Consider the following 18647-nt stretch of genomic DNA (forward strand, 5'->3'; position numbering starts at 1 on the left):
TTTAGAACTTTAGATAACATTACAGTTGTTTGAGTGGTGGATTTTTTTATCAAATAACAATAATAATTTTATGATCATGATTTTGCAAATATTGACAGCTTCATGAACTATTGAAAACCTTTTAAATAGAGCACAAAATCATTTCTTTTACTGAAAGGAAATTGATTATTTCATTTACCTGTCATTGAATAATTGTTCCATGATTGTTCATTAACCAAAAAAAAAATATTTTAGTCATTTCCACAGTTACAGAAAAATTTATTGATTAATTGATTGATTACAAAATTTCCCTCACAAAATTTAAGCCAATCAAATCTTTTAAATTTCTGAGATTCATCAAATCAAGTTCAAATTACACGATAATTCAGCACGTGTGCAAATTATCGATAATTTGCCCGTATGCTAAATTACCGCGAACCTGATTGGATGAATCTCAGAAATTTGGAAGATTTGATTGACAAATATTTTTTTTTAATTTCTCACAATAAAAACATTGTTTTTGTAAATTTTGTTTGAGTAGGTAATAGTCTGCAAAATACCTCTCATGCATGCCAACTTGCAGCCTTTTCTTCAAATCGGCTGTGCTCGCAACAAAGCTGAGAGAAATTCAAAATTGTCTCAAAAATAAAAGTTTTAATGGATAAGAAAGCGTTTATGGTCAATTTGGCTTTATGATACGTTTTGATATTTGTTTATAATAAACATAAGAATAACTTGTAATGTGTGGATAAAATAAAATTTACAATAAAAAGAATATTTTAGACTTTTAAAAAATCTGACGACACCAAGTACTTAGTACAAAAACAGCAAAGTTTACGTACATTTTTGTTTCTTTTCATCAAAATGGAACTTATGTGTACAAATAATATAATTTTAAAAGAGTTTTAAAAAATTATTATTAAATCTATCTATAATTTTCTTGTATTTTTTTAATACTAATTATAGAAGGCTTCATTTGTCGTTACTAAAATCAATTTTTTAAATGCTTTATTACTACAAATAAATTTTATGTACATTATAAATGTTGTAATAATCTCTTTAAGCTATTAATTGCAATTGTGTAAGACTATTTTTAATAGGGAATGTCAAACAGGATGTGAGACTTGAAAATCATTTATTTATTTATTTTTATTAGAATTGTGACTTTTAAACAAAGACCATCCACTTGGAAAAATTAATAAGTAGTATAAGGCGGATTTCCATACTGAGCATAAAAGCTGTCCCAGAATTCCATATTATCTTTTTCTGGATATTCACTAACAACCAAATGTTGTCCAATATCCACATAAGACAAACTTTCATTAAAAGTTTTCCAAATAATATTTTGCAATACAGCGTCTGGATTGGGAGTAGGATTTCTAGCAAAAATATTATCAAATTTGCTTCAATTATTTATAATTAAAAACTTACCCATGTTTAATAAAGTTGGTCCACAATGTTAGCATTCTAGTTCGTATAACAAAATCATGATCAGATGCTGGTTGATGATTAGAAACCCAGTAATAACCCAATTCTTCGCTATGAGTTACACCTAATTTACACAAACATGAAATTTTATTTTTGGTTGATTAATTCAAGTACCTGAGACAGTTCTGTTGTGATGACCCCACAAACCTCCCTCGTATGAAAATCTGTAGAAATATACAGGGACTTCGTCTTTTAGAAGTCGACCAAATTCTCTAATTGATCGCGCAAATTGGTCATCGCTAAGGAACTGGAATTACACATATTAACTCCAGAATTGTAATCAATTAATAAAAATACTTTCATCAATTCCACATTGGCAAGACTAACAGGCTTCCAACCGAAGTAATATTGCTTTATTTTTTTGCCAGCTTCTGTAAGTTTACTGCTATCAATATTCATGTCAATTGGCAACAATTTTGTATTGTCAAGGTCAAATTTTACTAGATACAAACGGAAAAGAACTGAAAATTTTTGTGAGATAAAATTAAAAAAACATTCAACCAATACGTTCAAAATTAAATGTTCCTTCCAATGAATTGAAGCCTATAACCACAGGCACTTTATGGAATTTTTTGTTAGACAATAATTCGTGGCTTTTTCCAGAAAAGAATGCATCAGGATGGTCATGTTCACTTACGGGGCCTACTGCAAATCCATCTCGGGGATTGCTTGAAATCAAAGCCTAAAATTTTGGCTTAAAAATTAACAATAATACAATTTTAGCTTACATTGGATATAGTCGAAGATGCTATAGTTTGGAGATGTGTAGTGTTGATTTGTTTCAAATTGTCGACGATAGCGCGACTTGATGAATTATCGATACCTAAATCTTGAGCTAATTGGTCTACCACCTGTGGAACTCGTCGACTGTAACTCCACAAACTTAGAGACACACCTGACTGTAATATAGCCCTATGGAAAAGTCCTACAAAAGACATTTTTTTGTCAGTTATAAAAATAAAATAATCACCTTCAGATAGTGGCGATTGGAGATGATAGGCCACGGAAGCAGATCCGGCACTTTGACCAGCAAGAGTGATTTGTTCAGGATTTCCGCAAAAGTTCTTTATATTATCTCTCACCCATTTGAGGGCCAAAACTTGGTCTTTTAGACCATTATTTCCAGGAGCTACTTCATCCCCAGTACTCAGAAATCCCAGAATTCCTAAACGGTAGTTGAAAGTAACCACAACCACGTCTTTTTCAAGGAGATAATCAGGACCATATATGTTATAAGAGGAGGTACCTCCTTCAAAACCACCACCATAAATCCAGACCATGGTAGGGAGAAGTTCACATGAAGATGATGGTTGCTTCAATTGTCAATTTAGTTTTTTAGTAGAAAATATTAAATTATTTACCATTGGTGTGTAAACATTTATAAAGAGACAATCTTCAGAACCCATCACAGGATTTGAACCTTGAACGCAATCTGATCTGTCGTTAGTGGCATCCCAAACTCCTTCCCAATTGCTTTTAGGGACTGGTGGCTACAAACATTTGATCATTTTTTAAAAGAAAAAACAGTAGAAAAATTATTACTTCAAATCTAAGATCACCAGTAGGAGGCTCAGCAAAAGGAATTCCTCTAAAAGAATAATAGGTTCGACCTTCTTCCACTGTTGCATCTACTCTTCCTTTCACTTTACCATTTGCTAGTTGTACTATTGGACCATCTTGAAACTGTTTCTAGATTAACATTTTTTAATCAGACGACTTTTATAATTACCAAAGTGGCACAAGTTGCTAGTCCACAAATAAGAGAAAGAGAAAATACGTTTCTTAGAGCTAACATTTTGTTTGCTGAGCTGTCAACTAAATAAGCTACTCTACGTAAAGTTGAGCTTGTATTTATATAAATAAGAAAGGAACGATTTATTAGGAATTAGATAGCAGAAGATTGATAAGATTTTTTCCACACATTTCTTAAGAAGAATGGATTTATGACTTTCTAATGTCATAAAATAGATTAAAGAATTTTCTTCTTATTCGCCATGACTAGAATTTTTTTTAATCAAATAGAAAATTTGACTTTACAATATGTTTTTCAAAGAAATACATATGTTTCCAAAAAGCAACCTCCACATCTCATGAAGAAAGAAAGCTATTCCTTTAATTTCGCATACAAGTATTTTTTCAAATAATTCACGAACTTTGACCTAAATGCGTCTCCAACAAAGAATTATATGTTTTTATATTACCCAATAAGTTGTAAAATTTTCATTGCATTGCTTATTTTTATTATTTTACGATGTTTGATTGGAATTACCTAGATAGAAAAGTATTGTTAAATTATAATACTGCTTGTTGAAGTCACTTCAATGATATATTTTTGAAATATTTATGTCTTATAATAATCCAGAAAAAAATAAAAACATTTTATCACTTAGCTGTCTTAGGTATAATATCGTGTTTTAAAAGTTGTTGTAAACTATACAAAAAGCTTAAACATCATAATTTGTTAGATAAATGCTTTGTTATTTTAAATTTTAACTACAATTTATTTAATATAGCTTTGTGTATAAATAGTAGAACTAATAAAAAAATAAAAAACAATTTATTATGTTTCAAAACATAGGTAGTTAAAAAAATAGATACCCCTATAAGACAATAAAAACTGAAAAGTTAACAAGTTTTTCAAAACTTTTACAACACATTAATTAGATCAAAAGAGATTTACTGTTAGTTTGATTTGCTTTTATTTGTTAATTGTTAAAGATAGGAACCTAGTAAGTAATTAATCGTTAATAACATAAATTTTACAATCGTGCTTTTACAATTTCGGAAGCACCAGTAATAATGAGACTTAGCTTTATTGTAACATTATAAAATTTTATGAGTACCATATATCACCCAAAAAAGCAGAAAAAAACAACCATTAATTTTCAAAACAATATAATCTATATGTTTACATTTTTTTTTAATATTTCCACTATTACCCATTTTTTTTTAAATACAGGGTGCGCCAGAACTCGCGCCCCAGAGAAAAGTAAGATAAGATACCAGGAATATGAAAAAAATGTTTAAAAAATTCTATCTGTCAAAAAATATTGATATTTATTTTTTGACATTTGACATTTTTTTATGTCTATTTAATGACACTGTTGATCTTGTATATGTTTTTTTTTACAATTACTTAGTAGAGGTACAAAAATTTATTGAACAGAGTTACAATTTAGGATACAGCTTCCTTGTTTCCTCTTTTAATAGCCTATAGCAATAATAAATAGAGTCAAAGTGCATAATTTAAATTCTCATACCTTCGAAAATTTTATAGATAAAATTTTTTTAACATTTTTTCCATATTCCTGGTATCTTACCTTATATGGCACTTTTCTCTAGGGTGCGAGTTCTGGCGCACTCTGTATAATACAGGAAATGCGGCACTGAAGTAAACAACAAAGAATGATTAAATTTTAACTTGGATTAGGATTTCTCAATATTACTACTCATAGGTGATGATACACAATAACACAATGACAATCTATTTAACAATAATCACTCATCGTTACTCATATGATATTTGGTTTATAGAAATGACACACATTTTTTTAATATAAATATTTAATGATAGTACTTGTAATAAAATAAATAATATACAATTATATACAACAAGGATCAATGTTCCCAAATTTCGATTGCACTTAATAGAATTTTTCCAACATTCAAATTCGGTTTTCGAATCACATGATAACAAAACAGTTTTATCAAAATAAGTTTTTGCTTTCGAGGACACTCCTCTCTTGAAAGATGTTTAACTTCAATACAAGTGCCCAAATCAATAACTCCTAGGGGTTTAGTATCGTAGGATTCTTCAGGAGGATAATTAAAATGTTGTAAATACCTTCCTTCCAAACAACACCATTCCTTATTCCACAAAGGACACTGCTGACTCTGAATAACATTCAAAAAACATTTAAGTTAAGACAACTGAAAACGTGGGCAGTAAATCTTCCGGAATTAATTTGTACTTCCATGTTTGATCTTGGAAGATCTTCCATACGTATGTGGGTCTCTCCCCATAAAGAGAAAAGTGATTTACGTATGGGAACGTCATCTTCGGGTCGTGGGGCGAAATTACATAGAAACGAATTTTTCGATTTTTTTATATTTGAAATAAATACAAAAAAAAAGAAAAATATTTACCTTTTTAGATGCGGTGTATATTTTAATATTAATATTAAAATCTGGTTGCAGCCCTGTCACAAAAAATTCGTCTTTGAAATAAACTACACCATTAGATTCTCTTTGCGATATTTTAGAAGCAAATATTTTTGTCCCACAAATTACCACACAAACGAAAAACTGATCAAATTGTTGATTATCAGACCAAATATGACTGTCTGATATTTTACTGTTCCTGCACACAGCTCATTCTTCTCTTCAAATAAACATTTGGCATCTCGTGTGAGCAAATCACTTGCCAGATCTGAAAAAAATATTAAGCTCATTAAAAAATTAATTTATTTAGTTCAACTTACCGTTCATTAAAAGTATCTTTTCAGCCTCAAGTCTCTCTTTACTTAAATTTGCTTTGTTATAAAAATCGTCATAGTGAGTTGCTTTCAAAATTTGTTCCTTATTTTGATTTAAAACAAATATTTTTGTGCTTAGTAAATCAATTCTTGAATTAATAGAGTAATAATAAGTACAATGACTGTCCGAAATATAAAAATTATCGGAAAGGTATGGGTATGAGATTAATTCAGATACATTACAAGTATTTATGCTGACATCGGAATGGTGCAAAAAACATTATAATAATCATTGCAATTAAAACTAATTCAACTTACCCCAATAGAAACACAATGAGAAATATTGTCGTGACTTGCAAAACTTAAAGTTCCTTCTGAACTTGAAGATGTGAATCTAGATCTTCGTGAACGGGATTTTGTGATTTGGGCATTAAATCGCGACATGACTAAAGAGTCCACAACATTTCTGATTATTATAGGGTCAAAAATTTCTTCAATTGAACTGAGACAACTCCCTTGCCAGAGATTTTCCATTTTTTCTGAAGCACTTGCTAAATTTTCGTTAAACGTTCAATTGTAAATTGTTTTGATATTTGTGAAAATAATTGACACCACTGCACAGAAGATACTGCCTTGGGGTTTAAATTCTTTTGAAATTATAGCCTGGAGTGGTGCTTGGGGCAATTCTATAGGTCCACAACGGGATGGGTCCATTTGACTATACATATAGACATGAATAATTAAAATTTAAAAGAATTAAACAAAAGTATTGCTCTTCTTGTTTTTTTTTTAAGATTAAAAAAATGGCAAATTCTGAATTCTGTTCAAAAATTATTCAGAATTTATATTTGTATCAAATTAAACTTAACTAAAAATTAATAATTATTGTTTATAATCAGCTATAAAACCCACTTTTTCACAGTTGATCAAGCAGTTGTGACAAAAAAAAACAAAGAACAAAGAAAATACATTTAATTCAGATTTAAACAAATTACAATTACGTTGCAATATCAATTTAATTATGACCTTAAAATTTGGTTCTAATTAATCTAGTAAAGTGAACTGTTGCCTACGCTGATTTCAATCCAAACTGAAATGTGGGTCTTTTGGGGTTAAATTATAAGGAAAGATCGTTATAAACTGACCTTTCTTTATAAATTGACGCGGTTTAACCCAAAAATGAAACAAAATTAATTAGTCTACTTTTATGAAAGATAAATTATAATTTATAGTTTACTTTTTCTTAATTAATTTGTGAATTAAAATAAATTTAAACGACGCCTAGTATTTTCATTATTGTATCATGAAAAAATATTTTGAAAAATAATTAGTTTTTTACATTCATTGCAAAAAAATAGTATTATGAAAAAAGTTGTTATATTAGCTATACTTTTAAAAAGCAAGACAATTGTAATTCGATTAGAATTAATTGTAAATGATTTCATTTATACATCAAAAGTTTGCTTCTAAGAAAATTATTAGAAATTTTTTCTAAGAAAAATAAGCTTATTCCTCACTATAAATACCTGTAATAATAGATAGTTTCAGCTCCAATAATTACCTGGAGATTAACACGCCCTTATTATCTTACCTGAAATTATTTTCATACTAACATTAGCAATTCAATCAAGCTTTTTTACCACAAAATAAATTTTTAGGAAATTAATCATTTTGAAAATATCCACTTTCACAAAAAAAAATACTAACATAAAAAATGATTTTTTATTACACACTCTATTATTTCCAGTGTTTTAAATAGTTTAGTTGTACAAAAATCAATACGTATCATAAGGTGGATTTCCAAAAAGTTTGTAAATCAAATCCCACAAATCCATACTTGCTCTAGAAGGATGATGACCTAATAATAGTTCATCACCGATATCCAAATAAGTAAAATTGGAGTCGGTAGTTTTCCAGATAACTTTAGATGAAGTAAAATATTTTTTTGGAGTTGGATTTCTATAAAAGTAATAATAACAACTAGAAATAAAAAAGACATTATATATACCCAGTTTTTGCAAAATCTGTCCACATTGAAGTCATATTTTTCCTTATAATTAAGTCTTTTTCAGAGGGATTAAACTTGGATCGCCACAAATAACCCAATTCCTCACTATGTGTAACTCCTTAAAAATCAAAAGTGCGACAATTCTGCATTGTTTTCGGCTTAAATCAATTACCATGTTGCGTTCTATTGGCAAAACCCCACAATCCGCCTTCATATGTAAATTGGTAAAAATAAACAGAAACGTGCTGTGAAATCAATCGTACAAATTCACGAATTGGCCGAACAAACAAATCATCACTTAAATACTAAAAATTAAATTAAAAAAAATTCCATCAATTCAATTAAAATAAAACCTTCATTAATTTCCTGTCAGAAAATGCTATAACACCGTTACCGAAATAATGTTTCTTTATGTACCCTGCAGCATTATCTTTCTTTTCTTTTTTTATGTTTAAATCAACTGGTAACAATTTTGTGTGATCGAAGTCGTAGCGCAAAAGCCAAAGTTTAAATAGTGCTAAAATGAGGAAATTTTATTTTGTGAATTCATGAGATAATTCAATTACTTCCAAAATTAAAAGTGCCTTCCAGTGAGTTAAAGCCGACAATACATGGAACTTTTGCAAAATCTCCATTAGATAACATTTCGTGACTTTTTTGTGTTAAGAATGCGTGTTCGTTTTGAGGTTCGATAACTGGAGCAAATATGAAACCATTTCTTGGATCGTTTTTCAAATATTCCTAAAAAACATGACAAAGAAATAAATTGAAATAAACAACATTTTGAAGCTTACTAAAGCCACGATTGCTGAAGCTTTTTCCTGCAAAAGTTTATAATCCACACTTTTCAATTGATTCACCATTTGTTGCGAATTACTCGTATCTATAGACAAATCCTTAGCTACATTCTTTGCCACTTCAGGGCCACGCCGACTAAAAGCCCAGGGAGTCAGAGATACACCAGATTCCAGGATGGCTCTATGAAAAAGCCCTACACTCCCACATTATTATTTTTATTAATTTATCAGTAATTATTGTACCTCGAGACAATTTCGATTGCATGTGGTACGAAACAGAAGCAGATCCGGCACTTTGACCAAAAAGAGTCACTTGGTTTGGGTCTCCGCCAAAAAATTCGATATTTTCCTTGACCCATTTCAAGGCCATGACTTGATCTTTTAATCCGTTATTACCGGGAACCACCAAATCTCCGGTACTTAAAAACCCCAAAATTCCAGTTCGGTAATTAAGAGTCACCACAACGACGACCTTTTCCAGCAGGTAGTCGGGACCATAGAGGTCATAGGTGGCAAAACCGGCCTCAAAACCGCCACCGTATATAAACACCATGGTTGGTAACAATGCTTTGTAATATTTGGAAACCTAAAAAGTTGGGATTATTTTTCGTTTGAAACATATTGGGTTTGTGCCTTAGGGACGTAAACGTTGAGGTTGAGGCAATCCTCGGAACCTATGGGGGGGTTGCCTTGAACACACACATTTCCATCTTTAGTGGCGTCGAAAATTCCGGACCAATTTTTTTTAGGTAGAGGTGGCTATTAAAAAAATTTTAAATTATTTTTAACTATTTTGTAATTGAGGGTTTTACTTCAAATCGCAGATTTCCAATGGGTGGCTCTGCATATGGTATGCCTTGATAAGCGTAATAAATATGATTAAGACCCACTGTTTTAACTTCGCGACCTCTCAGAACACCATTTTTGGTTTCTATTGTTGTGCGGTTCTAAAAATTTATTTTTAATAAGTTATACAAAATAGGATAAGAAATGATATATTTACTGTATTTTCACATTTCACTAAAAGAATCACGAGACAAAAACTAAACAAGCAACCTTGTAGAGACATCTTCGACAACTAAATGATATTCAGGTGATTTATATATTTAAATCTACATTGAGTAAAAGTTTCGTGTTTGTAATGATAAGGTAACTATGATAAGAATTTTGCAAGAAGTTGTTTTCGTTTCTAAAAATCAACAAGTTTTTAGAGAATTTGCTTAATTGCATTTTTGATAATTCAACATGAAACTACCCTTAAACAGCATGCAAGTCCAAGAGGGTTTTTGTTGTTACTTTAATAATCATTTGTTATTGAAATTAATGATTATAATTATTATTTTTTAATAAATAGTAGTTGTTTGTATGTCATATGTTTGTCAAATAAAACAAATGGGGCTTCAAAAACAAAAACTGTATTGACATATGGAAGTATAAATTATTATCACAAAAATGTAATTTTTTTATCCTCTAAATTAACTTGTAGTTATAGTTATTCTACGAGTTTGAGTGTAAATCGGACGCATTATTTCACTGAGTGGATTTTTAAACCACGAGTTAACGAGTGGTTTATCATCCACGAGGTGGAATAAAGCGTCCGATTTACACTCAAACGAGTTGAATACAACATTTTATTCTTCGAATTAGCCTCAATAAGGCTTAAACTTGCTTCAAATCTGTTAAAAATAATCTAACGTTTCGTATTGAGAAATGCCGAACAGTTGTCAAAACTTCCTTACACGGGAGAAAAACCGTAAATTTTGACAGTGTCGAAGAATAAAAATAAAAATTTGACAAATGATATACTCACTTTTAAACTAAAAAATTGTCGAAGAATAAAAATAAAAATTTTACAATCGATATACCCACTTTTAAACTAAAAAAGTTATTTTTGTGTTAAAAAATTAATTTTAGTAGTTTATCCACATAAAACTTATTTGCACATATTTAATTTTAAGTTTTTTCGGGTGATCCGGACAGATCAAGTCCGGAACCGGATTAACTATTGAATTAAATAAAAAAAATTTACTCGTATTTTTTATTTCAATTGTAATAATTATTTTTACTTTATTAATAATCTTTATATTGTAAATACATTTTTATTAGGTACCTACTTAATTTTTTTGAAAAGAAATTGACCTTTGTTTCTCCTACATTTCTAACGTCAGTTTTCAAATTATTTAGCAAACTTCTACTTGCAATTTATATATATTTTTTTTATCAATTTTTAAAACTTTTTTAAATATGTGACCTTGATGTGATATGATAAAATAAATACCGAACCAGCTGCACCTTTATTTATCGTCATTATTTATTCATATTGAGAATCACAGTACAAATGTTTGGTTAAAAAATACACAACTTTTCAATAATACCTTTACTTATATAAATATTATATGTTTTTATGAGCTAACAGAATCTAAGTTATTTAAAAAAGGTAACGTAAAAATGAATACACTATCTAGGTATGTACCTGCACTGTCATTCCTAAAGCAATTCAATATTTTAATTTACTTAAACGCTATAACAATACCATAGAAACATCCTGTACCTAAGTATATCAAAAAAATAAAATAATTTTAATTAACTATTTGATGAAAGACATGTTTTATTTAATTGCATAAAGAAAAAAATAATTTTTAAGTTGAGTTTGCTCTACACAATTTGATTAATATAAAAATGTTTACCAAATAGGAAATAATTTTCATATTTTTTTAATATGAATTAGTTCCTAACTGCTCAGTTAACATTTCAGTGTCTTGTACATATTTTAGAAACAATTTATTTTTCAAACATAGTAAATACACTACTGTTGATTTAGTATATAGGGTGTTTCACACAACTTTACGAAGCTTAAGCCTAATGTACGCAGCCAAATATACAAAACTCACAAAACACCAGAGACTAAAAATACTCATTTATTTATTTAATTTTTGGAAACCCATGATACTAGTTATCAAACTAATACTGTTTCATTAATGGTCATAAACTGCAGATTTTTAGAAGCAATTATCACTTGTTCTATCAAAAGATGGCATAAATATGATTCTAGTTTATCTATCTTAATCACTGACTAACTAAAAACGTAATTTTTGAAAGGGTGAACAAACTAGAAAAGATTATCCAATTTTTCAAAATTTGTAATCGAGTTCGTATCCGAATATGTATTATTGATTGTAAAATTATGTAAAACATCCTGAGATTACTTTTTTGTTGTTGTTTGGTGTACCTACAATTACTTGTATAACAGCATATTTTGTAAATTTAATTTTAAAATGTTTCAAAAATTAAAAAATTCTCAAATTGTTCTTGTTTCTACTATTTATACCAGGTGAATAAAAAGTAAGGAACCAATCGTTTTTTGCTTAAACTACTTATTTTTTGAAAAAACTTGTTGATGAGTGATAAAGTACTATAAAAATGTGATGATTTAACAAGAATAAAATTTTTCGAAATTTCCTTTTGTTTGTGAATTCTACAAAAAAATAATTTTTTTAAATGGCAACCCACTATAAAATCATTTTTCTCATAAAAGCTATACTCTAAGCATTACAACTATCTGCTTTATATTTAATTAAAAAAAAAAATTTTTCACATAAATTGCAATTTTGAGAAAAAAAATCGCATAACTCAAAAACAAAACAAAATTACGTTCTGAAAATACGATCACATTTTTTATATAACTTTAATTTATATTAATTGTTATTTTCTGGAGGCAAATGATTAAAAATAAAACCGCTTGGTTCCATATTTTATATTCATCCTGTATGTATTAAATCAGTAGATCAGCACATTTTTTTTAAAGTTTTATATAAGTTTCGCGAACGCAGGAATTCGGTATTTCTTGCTGTAGATTCTTTATGTAGGTTTTATAGTAGATGGCGTACTCATTATTAACCCAACTTTTAACAAACAGTGAACAAAAATAACAACAATACAAGAAAGTGAATGTTTTTGCTTTTTTCACTTTAATTTCAATGGAAGTAGATATTTCTGACGAAGATTATGTCATTCAACGAGCAAAATCAGCCCTTAAAACTGACCCTTTATCGGCCAAAGCCTGGATGATAACAGCAAAAACTTTGTATCCCAATAATTTTGGTGTTCAGGTATTTAAAATCAATACGTATTTAAACATCTTTCTAACAGAAAATTATAGTTTGAAGCTTACTGTATTGAGAAAAACGCGGGTCATGTTAAAGAAGCTGCTAAATGTTTCAGTGATTTGTAAGTAATTGCGCATAGAAATTTTTTTATTTTGGGTGAATTTGTAGAATCGGTAAATTTCAACAACAACCAGAATTGTGGAAAGAGATTGAGAATGTTACTTCTGCACTTAGGGCTGAAAGCGACACCAATGATCCTGAAAAACAATTTTTATGTGAAATGTTTAAACATATTTCTTCAGATGTTCAGCATAAGTTACTATTGTGTACCGCAGACCATTGTGAGGACACAATGGAACATTGCAGGTTACTCCTTCTCTTACTACAAAGATTTCCAACTGCAATTTCAAGCTATGGGGTATTTGACACATTTTTATGAAAAAAAAACATAACATTTTATTTTATAGTCCCGGCTTGTTGACACGCTTCTAAGTGCAGAAAAGCACAGCCATGATGGCACTAATCCCTCCAATGCATACAGAAAACTTTTAGTTTGCGAATTACTACCACTGCTTGCGAGTGAAAACGCGAGAATTGACTTGTCTCCAAAAATACTACAAAAATTGTTGTACAAATCCGTGGAGTTTTATTCCGGTTCATTGAGTCTCAATCCAGTCTCATTAGACTCAGAATCAAAAATCGAGGACCCTTGGAAAAAACTATTCGCTGTTGTCGAATTTATAGGAAAACAAATGGAATGGGAACCATACCTTATTAATTTTAGCAATAATTGGTTAGTTTCTTTTTTCGATTAGAAAAATAAAAAAAATAATCACATTACAGGACTAAGGAAAGCTACTGGCAAAAAATTATCAGTTACTATCAGGCAAGGGCGAATAACATCGATGAAAAGCAATTATTATTTTGTTCGTCGATTTTTTTCATTCATTGTTTACATGAATACTCAGTAAGTCTCACGCCTGAATCCAGTCCAGGGCAACCTCAAAATACCTTTGTTCTGGTCGAAGCTTTTCTTGGTAAATATTTTTTTTATTTATATATTTAGAATAAAGTGGTTCAGACCCTAGCATGCCAAGTCCTGCCACTGAGCATAAAAGTAAAAAACGCAAAAATGACGACTTCTTGTATCCATATATTTCGGTGGAAAAGTCTGAGTTGAAAAATATTAATAGCAATTTTTTAACGGCTGTCAATTGTTGGGACTTACTTCAGGCTTCTGAACATTTTCAAAGAGGTAAAACATCTTTTAATTTCGACTAAAAATAATTACACATGTGTAGAATTTTTCATGTTGAATAGTTATTTAAAACTGGAATCATTGTTTACAAGTTTTGTGATCGACTATGCAATTTATAAGGGAAAATATGACGATGCCCTGACATACCTCCAAAAAATCAACGAAACCAATTTGTTATTAAACAAGTATATTAATATTGCAGGAATTTTGTATTTGAAGAAAAATTACAGGGTGTGTATGAACAAAGGTTCAGTTTATTTTTTTAACTTAAATATTTTTTAGTCATGTTTTGATCATATTTTATTGGCTATTCCTTTACTACCTAACAATAATGTTGGCAGTTTAAGCAATGTTTTAATAGTGGGTGGAAATCAACGACATTTACATTTTTTGCCACTAACATACACTGCTGTTCTTCAATATTTCATCAAACTGCTCCTAAGATGCATTAAAGTAGATTTATTTAATTGCTTTTATAGTGGACTAAAAACATATTTTAGGAAAATATGGACAAGCATAATTATAGCGAATTAGCTATTGGCCACATTTTGACTCTAGTTCAGTTAGATTGGCCTCAAGAGGAAGAGTTTGTGCCCCCTTTAATGGAACAAATCCAACAACACGGTTCCTTTAATTACATTTTGTTTCAAGTTAGTATATTTTTATGAATATTGTATTGATAATTTTATCTCATTTATTAGAATTATATAATTAATGTGGATATATTGGAAGAAATAACCTACTTGTGGACCAATCAAGGGGGCCAAATAACTTTGGATATAATTCCCCATATGGGGTCGGTATTTTTAACATAAAACTTATACTTGATTAAAAAAAATATTCTAGACAGAGGAGAATAGGTACGCGGGGGGCCGACAAGGGGGCGAAAGAAGAAATCAAACAAATAATACGGCGGCAAGTTGCCAGAAGCAATGAAAATGTTAGCGAACTTTTGATAAGATTTTTAACGCATGAAAGAGAGCTTATTTTTCAAAGCTTGATGTAATACTATATTAAAAAAAAACGTATTATGTATAAAATCGATTTATCTAATCTAACCTCAAACCAGCCCAAACATAACCTAAATAGTAAACCGGGAGGTGATTTTCTAAGTTATTTATAAATGTTATTTTTGTAAAAATACGCGGAGACAAAAATATCGTCATTTTAGAATTAGAATGTGCTCCTAAAATCCAGTGTCTCATTCACCGTTTTGTAAAAATTCTCTTGACTAAAAAATGAAGAATTGGGACGTTTTCTGTATTTTTCTTATCGTAAGACTCGCTTCAGTATTTCTTGTACAAACTTTCTTCGTACCTGATGAATATTGGCAATCACTGGAAGTTGCTCATGGTATTTCTTTTGGATATGGGTACCTCACATGGGAGTGGCGTGCAGGAATCAGAAGCTACATTTATCCTTTAATATTTAGTTGTTTTTACAGTTTACTCAACTATTTTCAATTAGATGACCCTTTAGTATTGGTAAGTATGTAATTCTTTTATGTTTATATTAATTTTTGTCGATTTCTAGATCTATGGCCCACGCATTTTACAAGCACTTTTGAGCGCTTATGCAGATTTGTGTTTTTATCAGTGGTGTGGGGCTAAAAAATGGGCTGTGTTTAGTATTACAACGTCTTGGTTTTGGTTTTATACAGGATCAAGGACTTTGATTAACACTTTTGAAAATGCTTTAAGTACTATTGCACTTTCCAAATTTCCTTGGCTGGGCAAAGGGAAAGGTAGCTATTTATTACTAAAACACAGTGATACAAACTAATTTTTTGCAGACGAAAATTTGAAATTTATTTGGATTGTTGCCGCACTTTCCGTAATACGACCCACTGCTGCTGTAATATGGACACCACTTTGCGTCTATCATTTATTGATAACAAAATATAAAATTTCGTCTCTTATTATCACTCGATACATTCCGATCGCTCTTATAGTACTGGCCGCGTCTACTCTTTTGGATAGTTTATCTCACGGTTCTTTCATTGTGACTCCGTACGAATTTCTCAAATTCAATATATTCCAAGATGTGGGTTCATATTACGGATCGCAACCCTGGTTTTGGTACTTATCAGCAGGATTCCCTGCGATTCTCGGAATACACTTTTTGCCATTTGTAATGGCCACACTTGTCATAATAAAAAATCGCAGTATACACCCCAATGAATTAGCCCTACTTGGTACTATAGTTTTTTCGCTTGGTGTATACAGTTTTTTGCCACATAAAGAATTCAGATTTTTGTTGCCTCTGCTACCCATAGCATTATTTATATCTTCGAGATTTTTGTCAGCTTGGAGTCGCAAAGCTAGCAATGTGATGCTGTGGACGGTTGCGTTAATTTTATTTATGGGAAATGTGGGTCCTTCGTATTATTTGGGATATGTCCACCAACGCGGTACTTTAGATGTGATGACGCCTTTACGAGAGATAGCGCTTAAAAATCCGAACAATACCAACTTACTGTTTTTAATGCCCTGTCATTCTACACCTTTGTTTAGCCATTTGCATGTGAATGTGACTGCTAGATTTTTAACGTGTGAACCGAATTTTAACACTAGTGAGAGTTATGTGGATGAAGCTGACCAGTTTTATAGTAGTCCTAGTGTTTGGTTACGAAAGAATTATCCCCCGAACGGGACTTTACCATCTCATATCATTTGTTTCGATTCATTGGAACCCATGATTAGTGATATAATGAGCAGGTACTAGACTATATTATAAACTAGTAAAATTTGTAATTTGTAATTTTTTCAGATATAAGACAACACATGAAATTCCACATACTAATTTCCCGTCGTCACGAGTTGGCTATAACGTCTTAATAAATGAAAGAATTGGAAAATGATTTTTATTGTATGTTTCTGTATTGCTCAAGTTAGGTCACTGCCATTGTTAAGTAATTCTAGTTGAATAAATGTTTGAACGGTTTTTTGTTTTTGTTGTGAAAAAAGTATCGCGAAATTATTATCGCATTGCAGTTGGGTTTTTCCTAAAAATGTTGAACATCACTTTATTTCCACTTATTTTATATCTAGTCCTTGAACTAAGTCAGTGATTAATTTCAGAAAGAAAAAGAGTGACGATCTATTGATTTGAAATCTGTTTATTAGGTGATTCTTGGGAATTAAAATTTTGAATATTGTATTGAAACATAATTACAAAAATATGGTCCAAAAATATTTTTTCTTGTATACAGGATGCGCCAGAACTCGCGCCCCAGAGAAAAATGCCATATAAGGTAAGATACCGGGGACATGGAAAAAATGTTAAAAAAAAATTAAATACAGGGCGATTCAGATAAGATAATGAGCCTTACGATCTGGCGATGCAACCAAAAAACAAATTTCATTTACGTTTTGATCTAATTTTAATTACGATTTGCATTTGCAATCCAAGTTATCTTATGTTGCTCTGATAGTACTTTGACAAGCAATTTATGATTTATAAAAAAAAACTGTTTACCTACCTTTAATGTTTCATTGTTTCATACATTTTGTATTGGATTTACACCGAAAAGACTTCTCTAATTTCTCTATCATTCCGCGAGAACTGAATGGCACTAATAATCGTTTTCTGTACTGATGTCAAAGTGACACAAAATGATAACTTGGATTCAACTTGCAAATCCTAATTGAAATTGGATCAAAGGCGTAAATGAAATTTGTTTTTTGGGTTCCATCTCCAGATCGTCAGGCTCATTATCTTATCTGAATCGCCCTGTATAAAAATTTCGAAGTTATGAGAATTTAAATTTTGCACTTTGTTTCTATTGGAAAAATAATTTTTCAAGTTTTTTTGCTACAGGCTATTAAAAGAGGAAACAAGGAAACTGTATCCTAAATTGTAACTCTGTTCAATGTTATTTGTGGCTTTTATTGGCAAAATTTTTGTCCCTTTACTAAATAATTGTAAAAAACATATACAAGATCATCGGTATCATTAAATAAATATTACAAAACGTTAAATGTCTAAAAATAAATGTCAAAATTTTTTGACAGATAGAATATTTTAAACATTTTTTTCATGTGCTTGGTATCTTACCTTACATGAAAATTTTCTCTGGGGCGCGAGTTCTGGTGCACCCTGTATGTCTGTTTTAAAAGTAGGAGCGAGATAACATAGTTCGTTTATGTTACTTTATTGCTTACAAGTTACAAAATTCATTTGAAATCTTTTTTTCCAACAACATTGCAAAAACGAGTCGGTTTTGTTTACACCTGGATATATGGACACCTAATGAAAATTGAATATATCAAAATTTTTTCCTCGGAACTTCACTTAATTTATAACTCGATAATTCCCTATTTCAGAAAATGCAAAAATCTGTTAGTTCGGTTGATTACTTGTTGAGATTCAATTGACTTTTTCTGTGTATAACTTCAGTTTAATAATCCGCAAATTCATTGTAACTCATAACAATAAATCACTTCACATAATACGTTTCCGTCAATTTTCCTCAAGGCAATTTAGGAGTACACACTATTAAAATGTAGGCGGAAAACTATAATTTCACACCTTTTT

The 18647-nt window shown here is 30.2% G+C and overlaps 3 protein-coding genes across 3 annotated transcripts; 2 read left to right on the forward strand and 1 right to left on the reverse strand.

Annotated features, from left to right (window-relative positions):
* Positions 1-1097: 1097 nt before the first annotated feature.
* LOC123007706 lies at positions 1098-9893 on the reverse strand. The gene is given in 19 exon segments (XM_044403121.1): positions 1098-1358; positions 1411-1531; positions 1582-1714; positions 1765-1928; positions 1975-2149; positions 2196-2392; positions 2438-2957; positions 3010-3150; positions 3197-3311; positions 7725-7901; positions 7951-8068; positions 8123-8255; positions 8304-8467; positions 8517-8691; positions 8745-8941; positions 8991-9333; positions 9381-9506; positions 9560-9694; positions 9751-9893. Coding segments are annotated over 19 exon segments (3384 nt in total). The 5' UTR covers positions 9817-9893; the 3' UTR covers positions 1098-1174.
* A 2735-nt stretch (positions 9894-12628) lies between these two features.
* On the forward strand, positions 12629-15151 carry LOC123007088 (integrator complex subunit 10). The gene is made up of 11 exons (XM_044402125.1): positions 12629-12856; positions 12907-12974; positions 13022-13271; positions 13321-13646; positions 13697-13890; positions 13935-14108; positions 14155-14342; positions 14394-14564; positions 14612-14761; positions 14813-14907; positions 14958-15151. Exons 1-11 carry the CDS (start codon positions 12725-12727, stop codon positions 15115-15117), a joined length of 1908 nt encoding a protein of 635 aa, XP_044258060.1. The 5' UTR covers positions 12629-12724; the 3' UTR covers positions 15118-15151.
* A 43-nt stretch (positions 15152-15194) lies between these two features.
* On the forward strand, positions 15195-17054 carry LOC123007089 (GPI mannosyltransferase 3). Its single transcript, XM_044402126.1, has 4 exons — positions 15195-15595; positions 15645-15855; positions 15904-16828; positions 16881-17054. The coding sequence occupies exons 1-4, from the start codon at positions 15350-15352 to the stop codon at positions 16969-16971; spliced, it is 1473 nt and encodes a 490-aa protein (XP_044258061.1). The 5' UTR covers positions 15195-15349; the 3' UTR covers positions 16972-17054.
* The last annotated feature ends 1593 nt before the right edge of the window (positions 17055-18647 follow it).

The sequence above is a fragment of the Tribolium madens genome, unplaced genomic scaffold, assembly GCF_015345945.1.
Source record: "Tribolium madens isolate multiple individuals breed KSU strain unplaced genomic scaffold, Tmad_KSU_1.1 Scaffold_3;HRSCAF=73;Tcas5.2_LG2, whole genome shotgun sequence".
In the NCBI taxonomy this organism is placed as follows: domain Eukaryota; kingdom Metazoa; phylum Arthropoda; class Insecta; order Coleoptera; family Tenebrionidae; genus Tribolium; species Tribolium madens.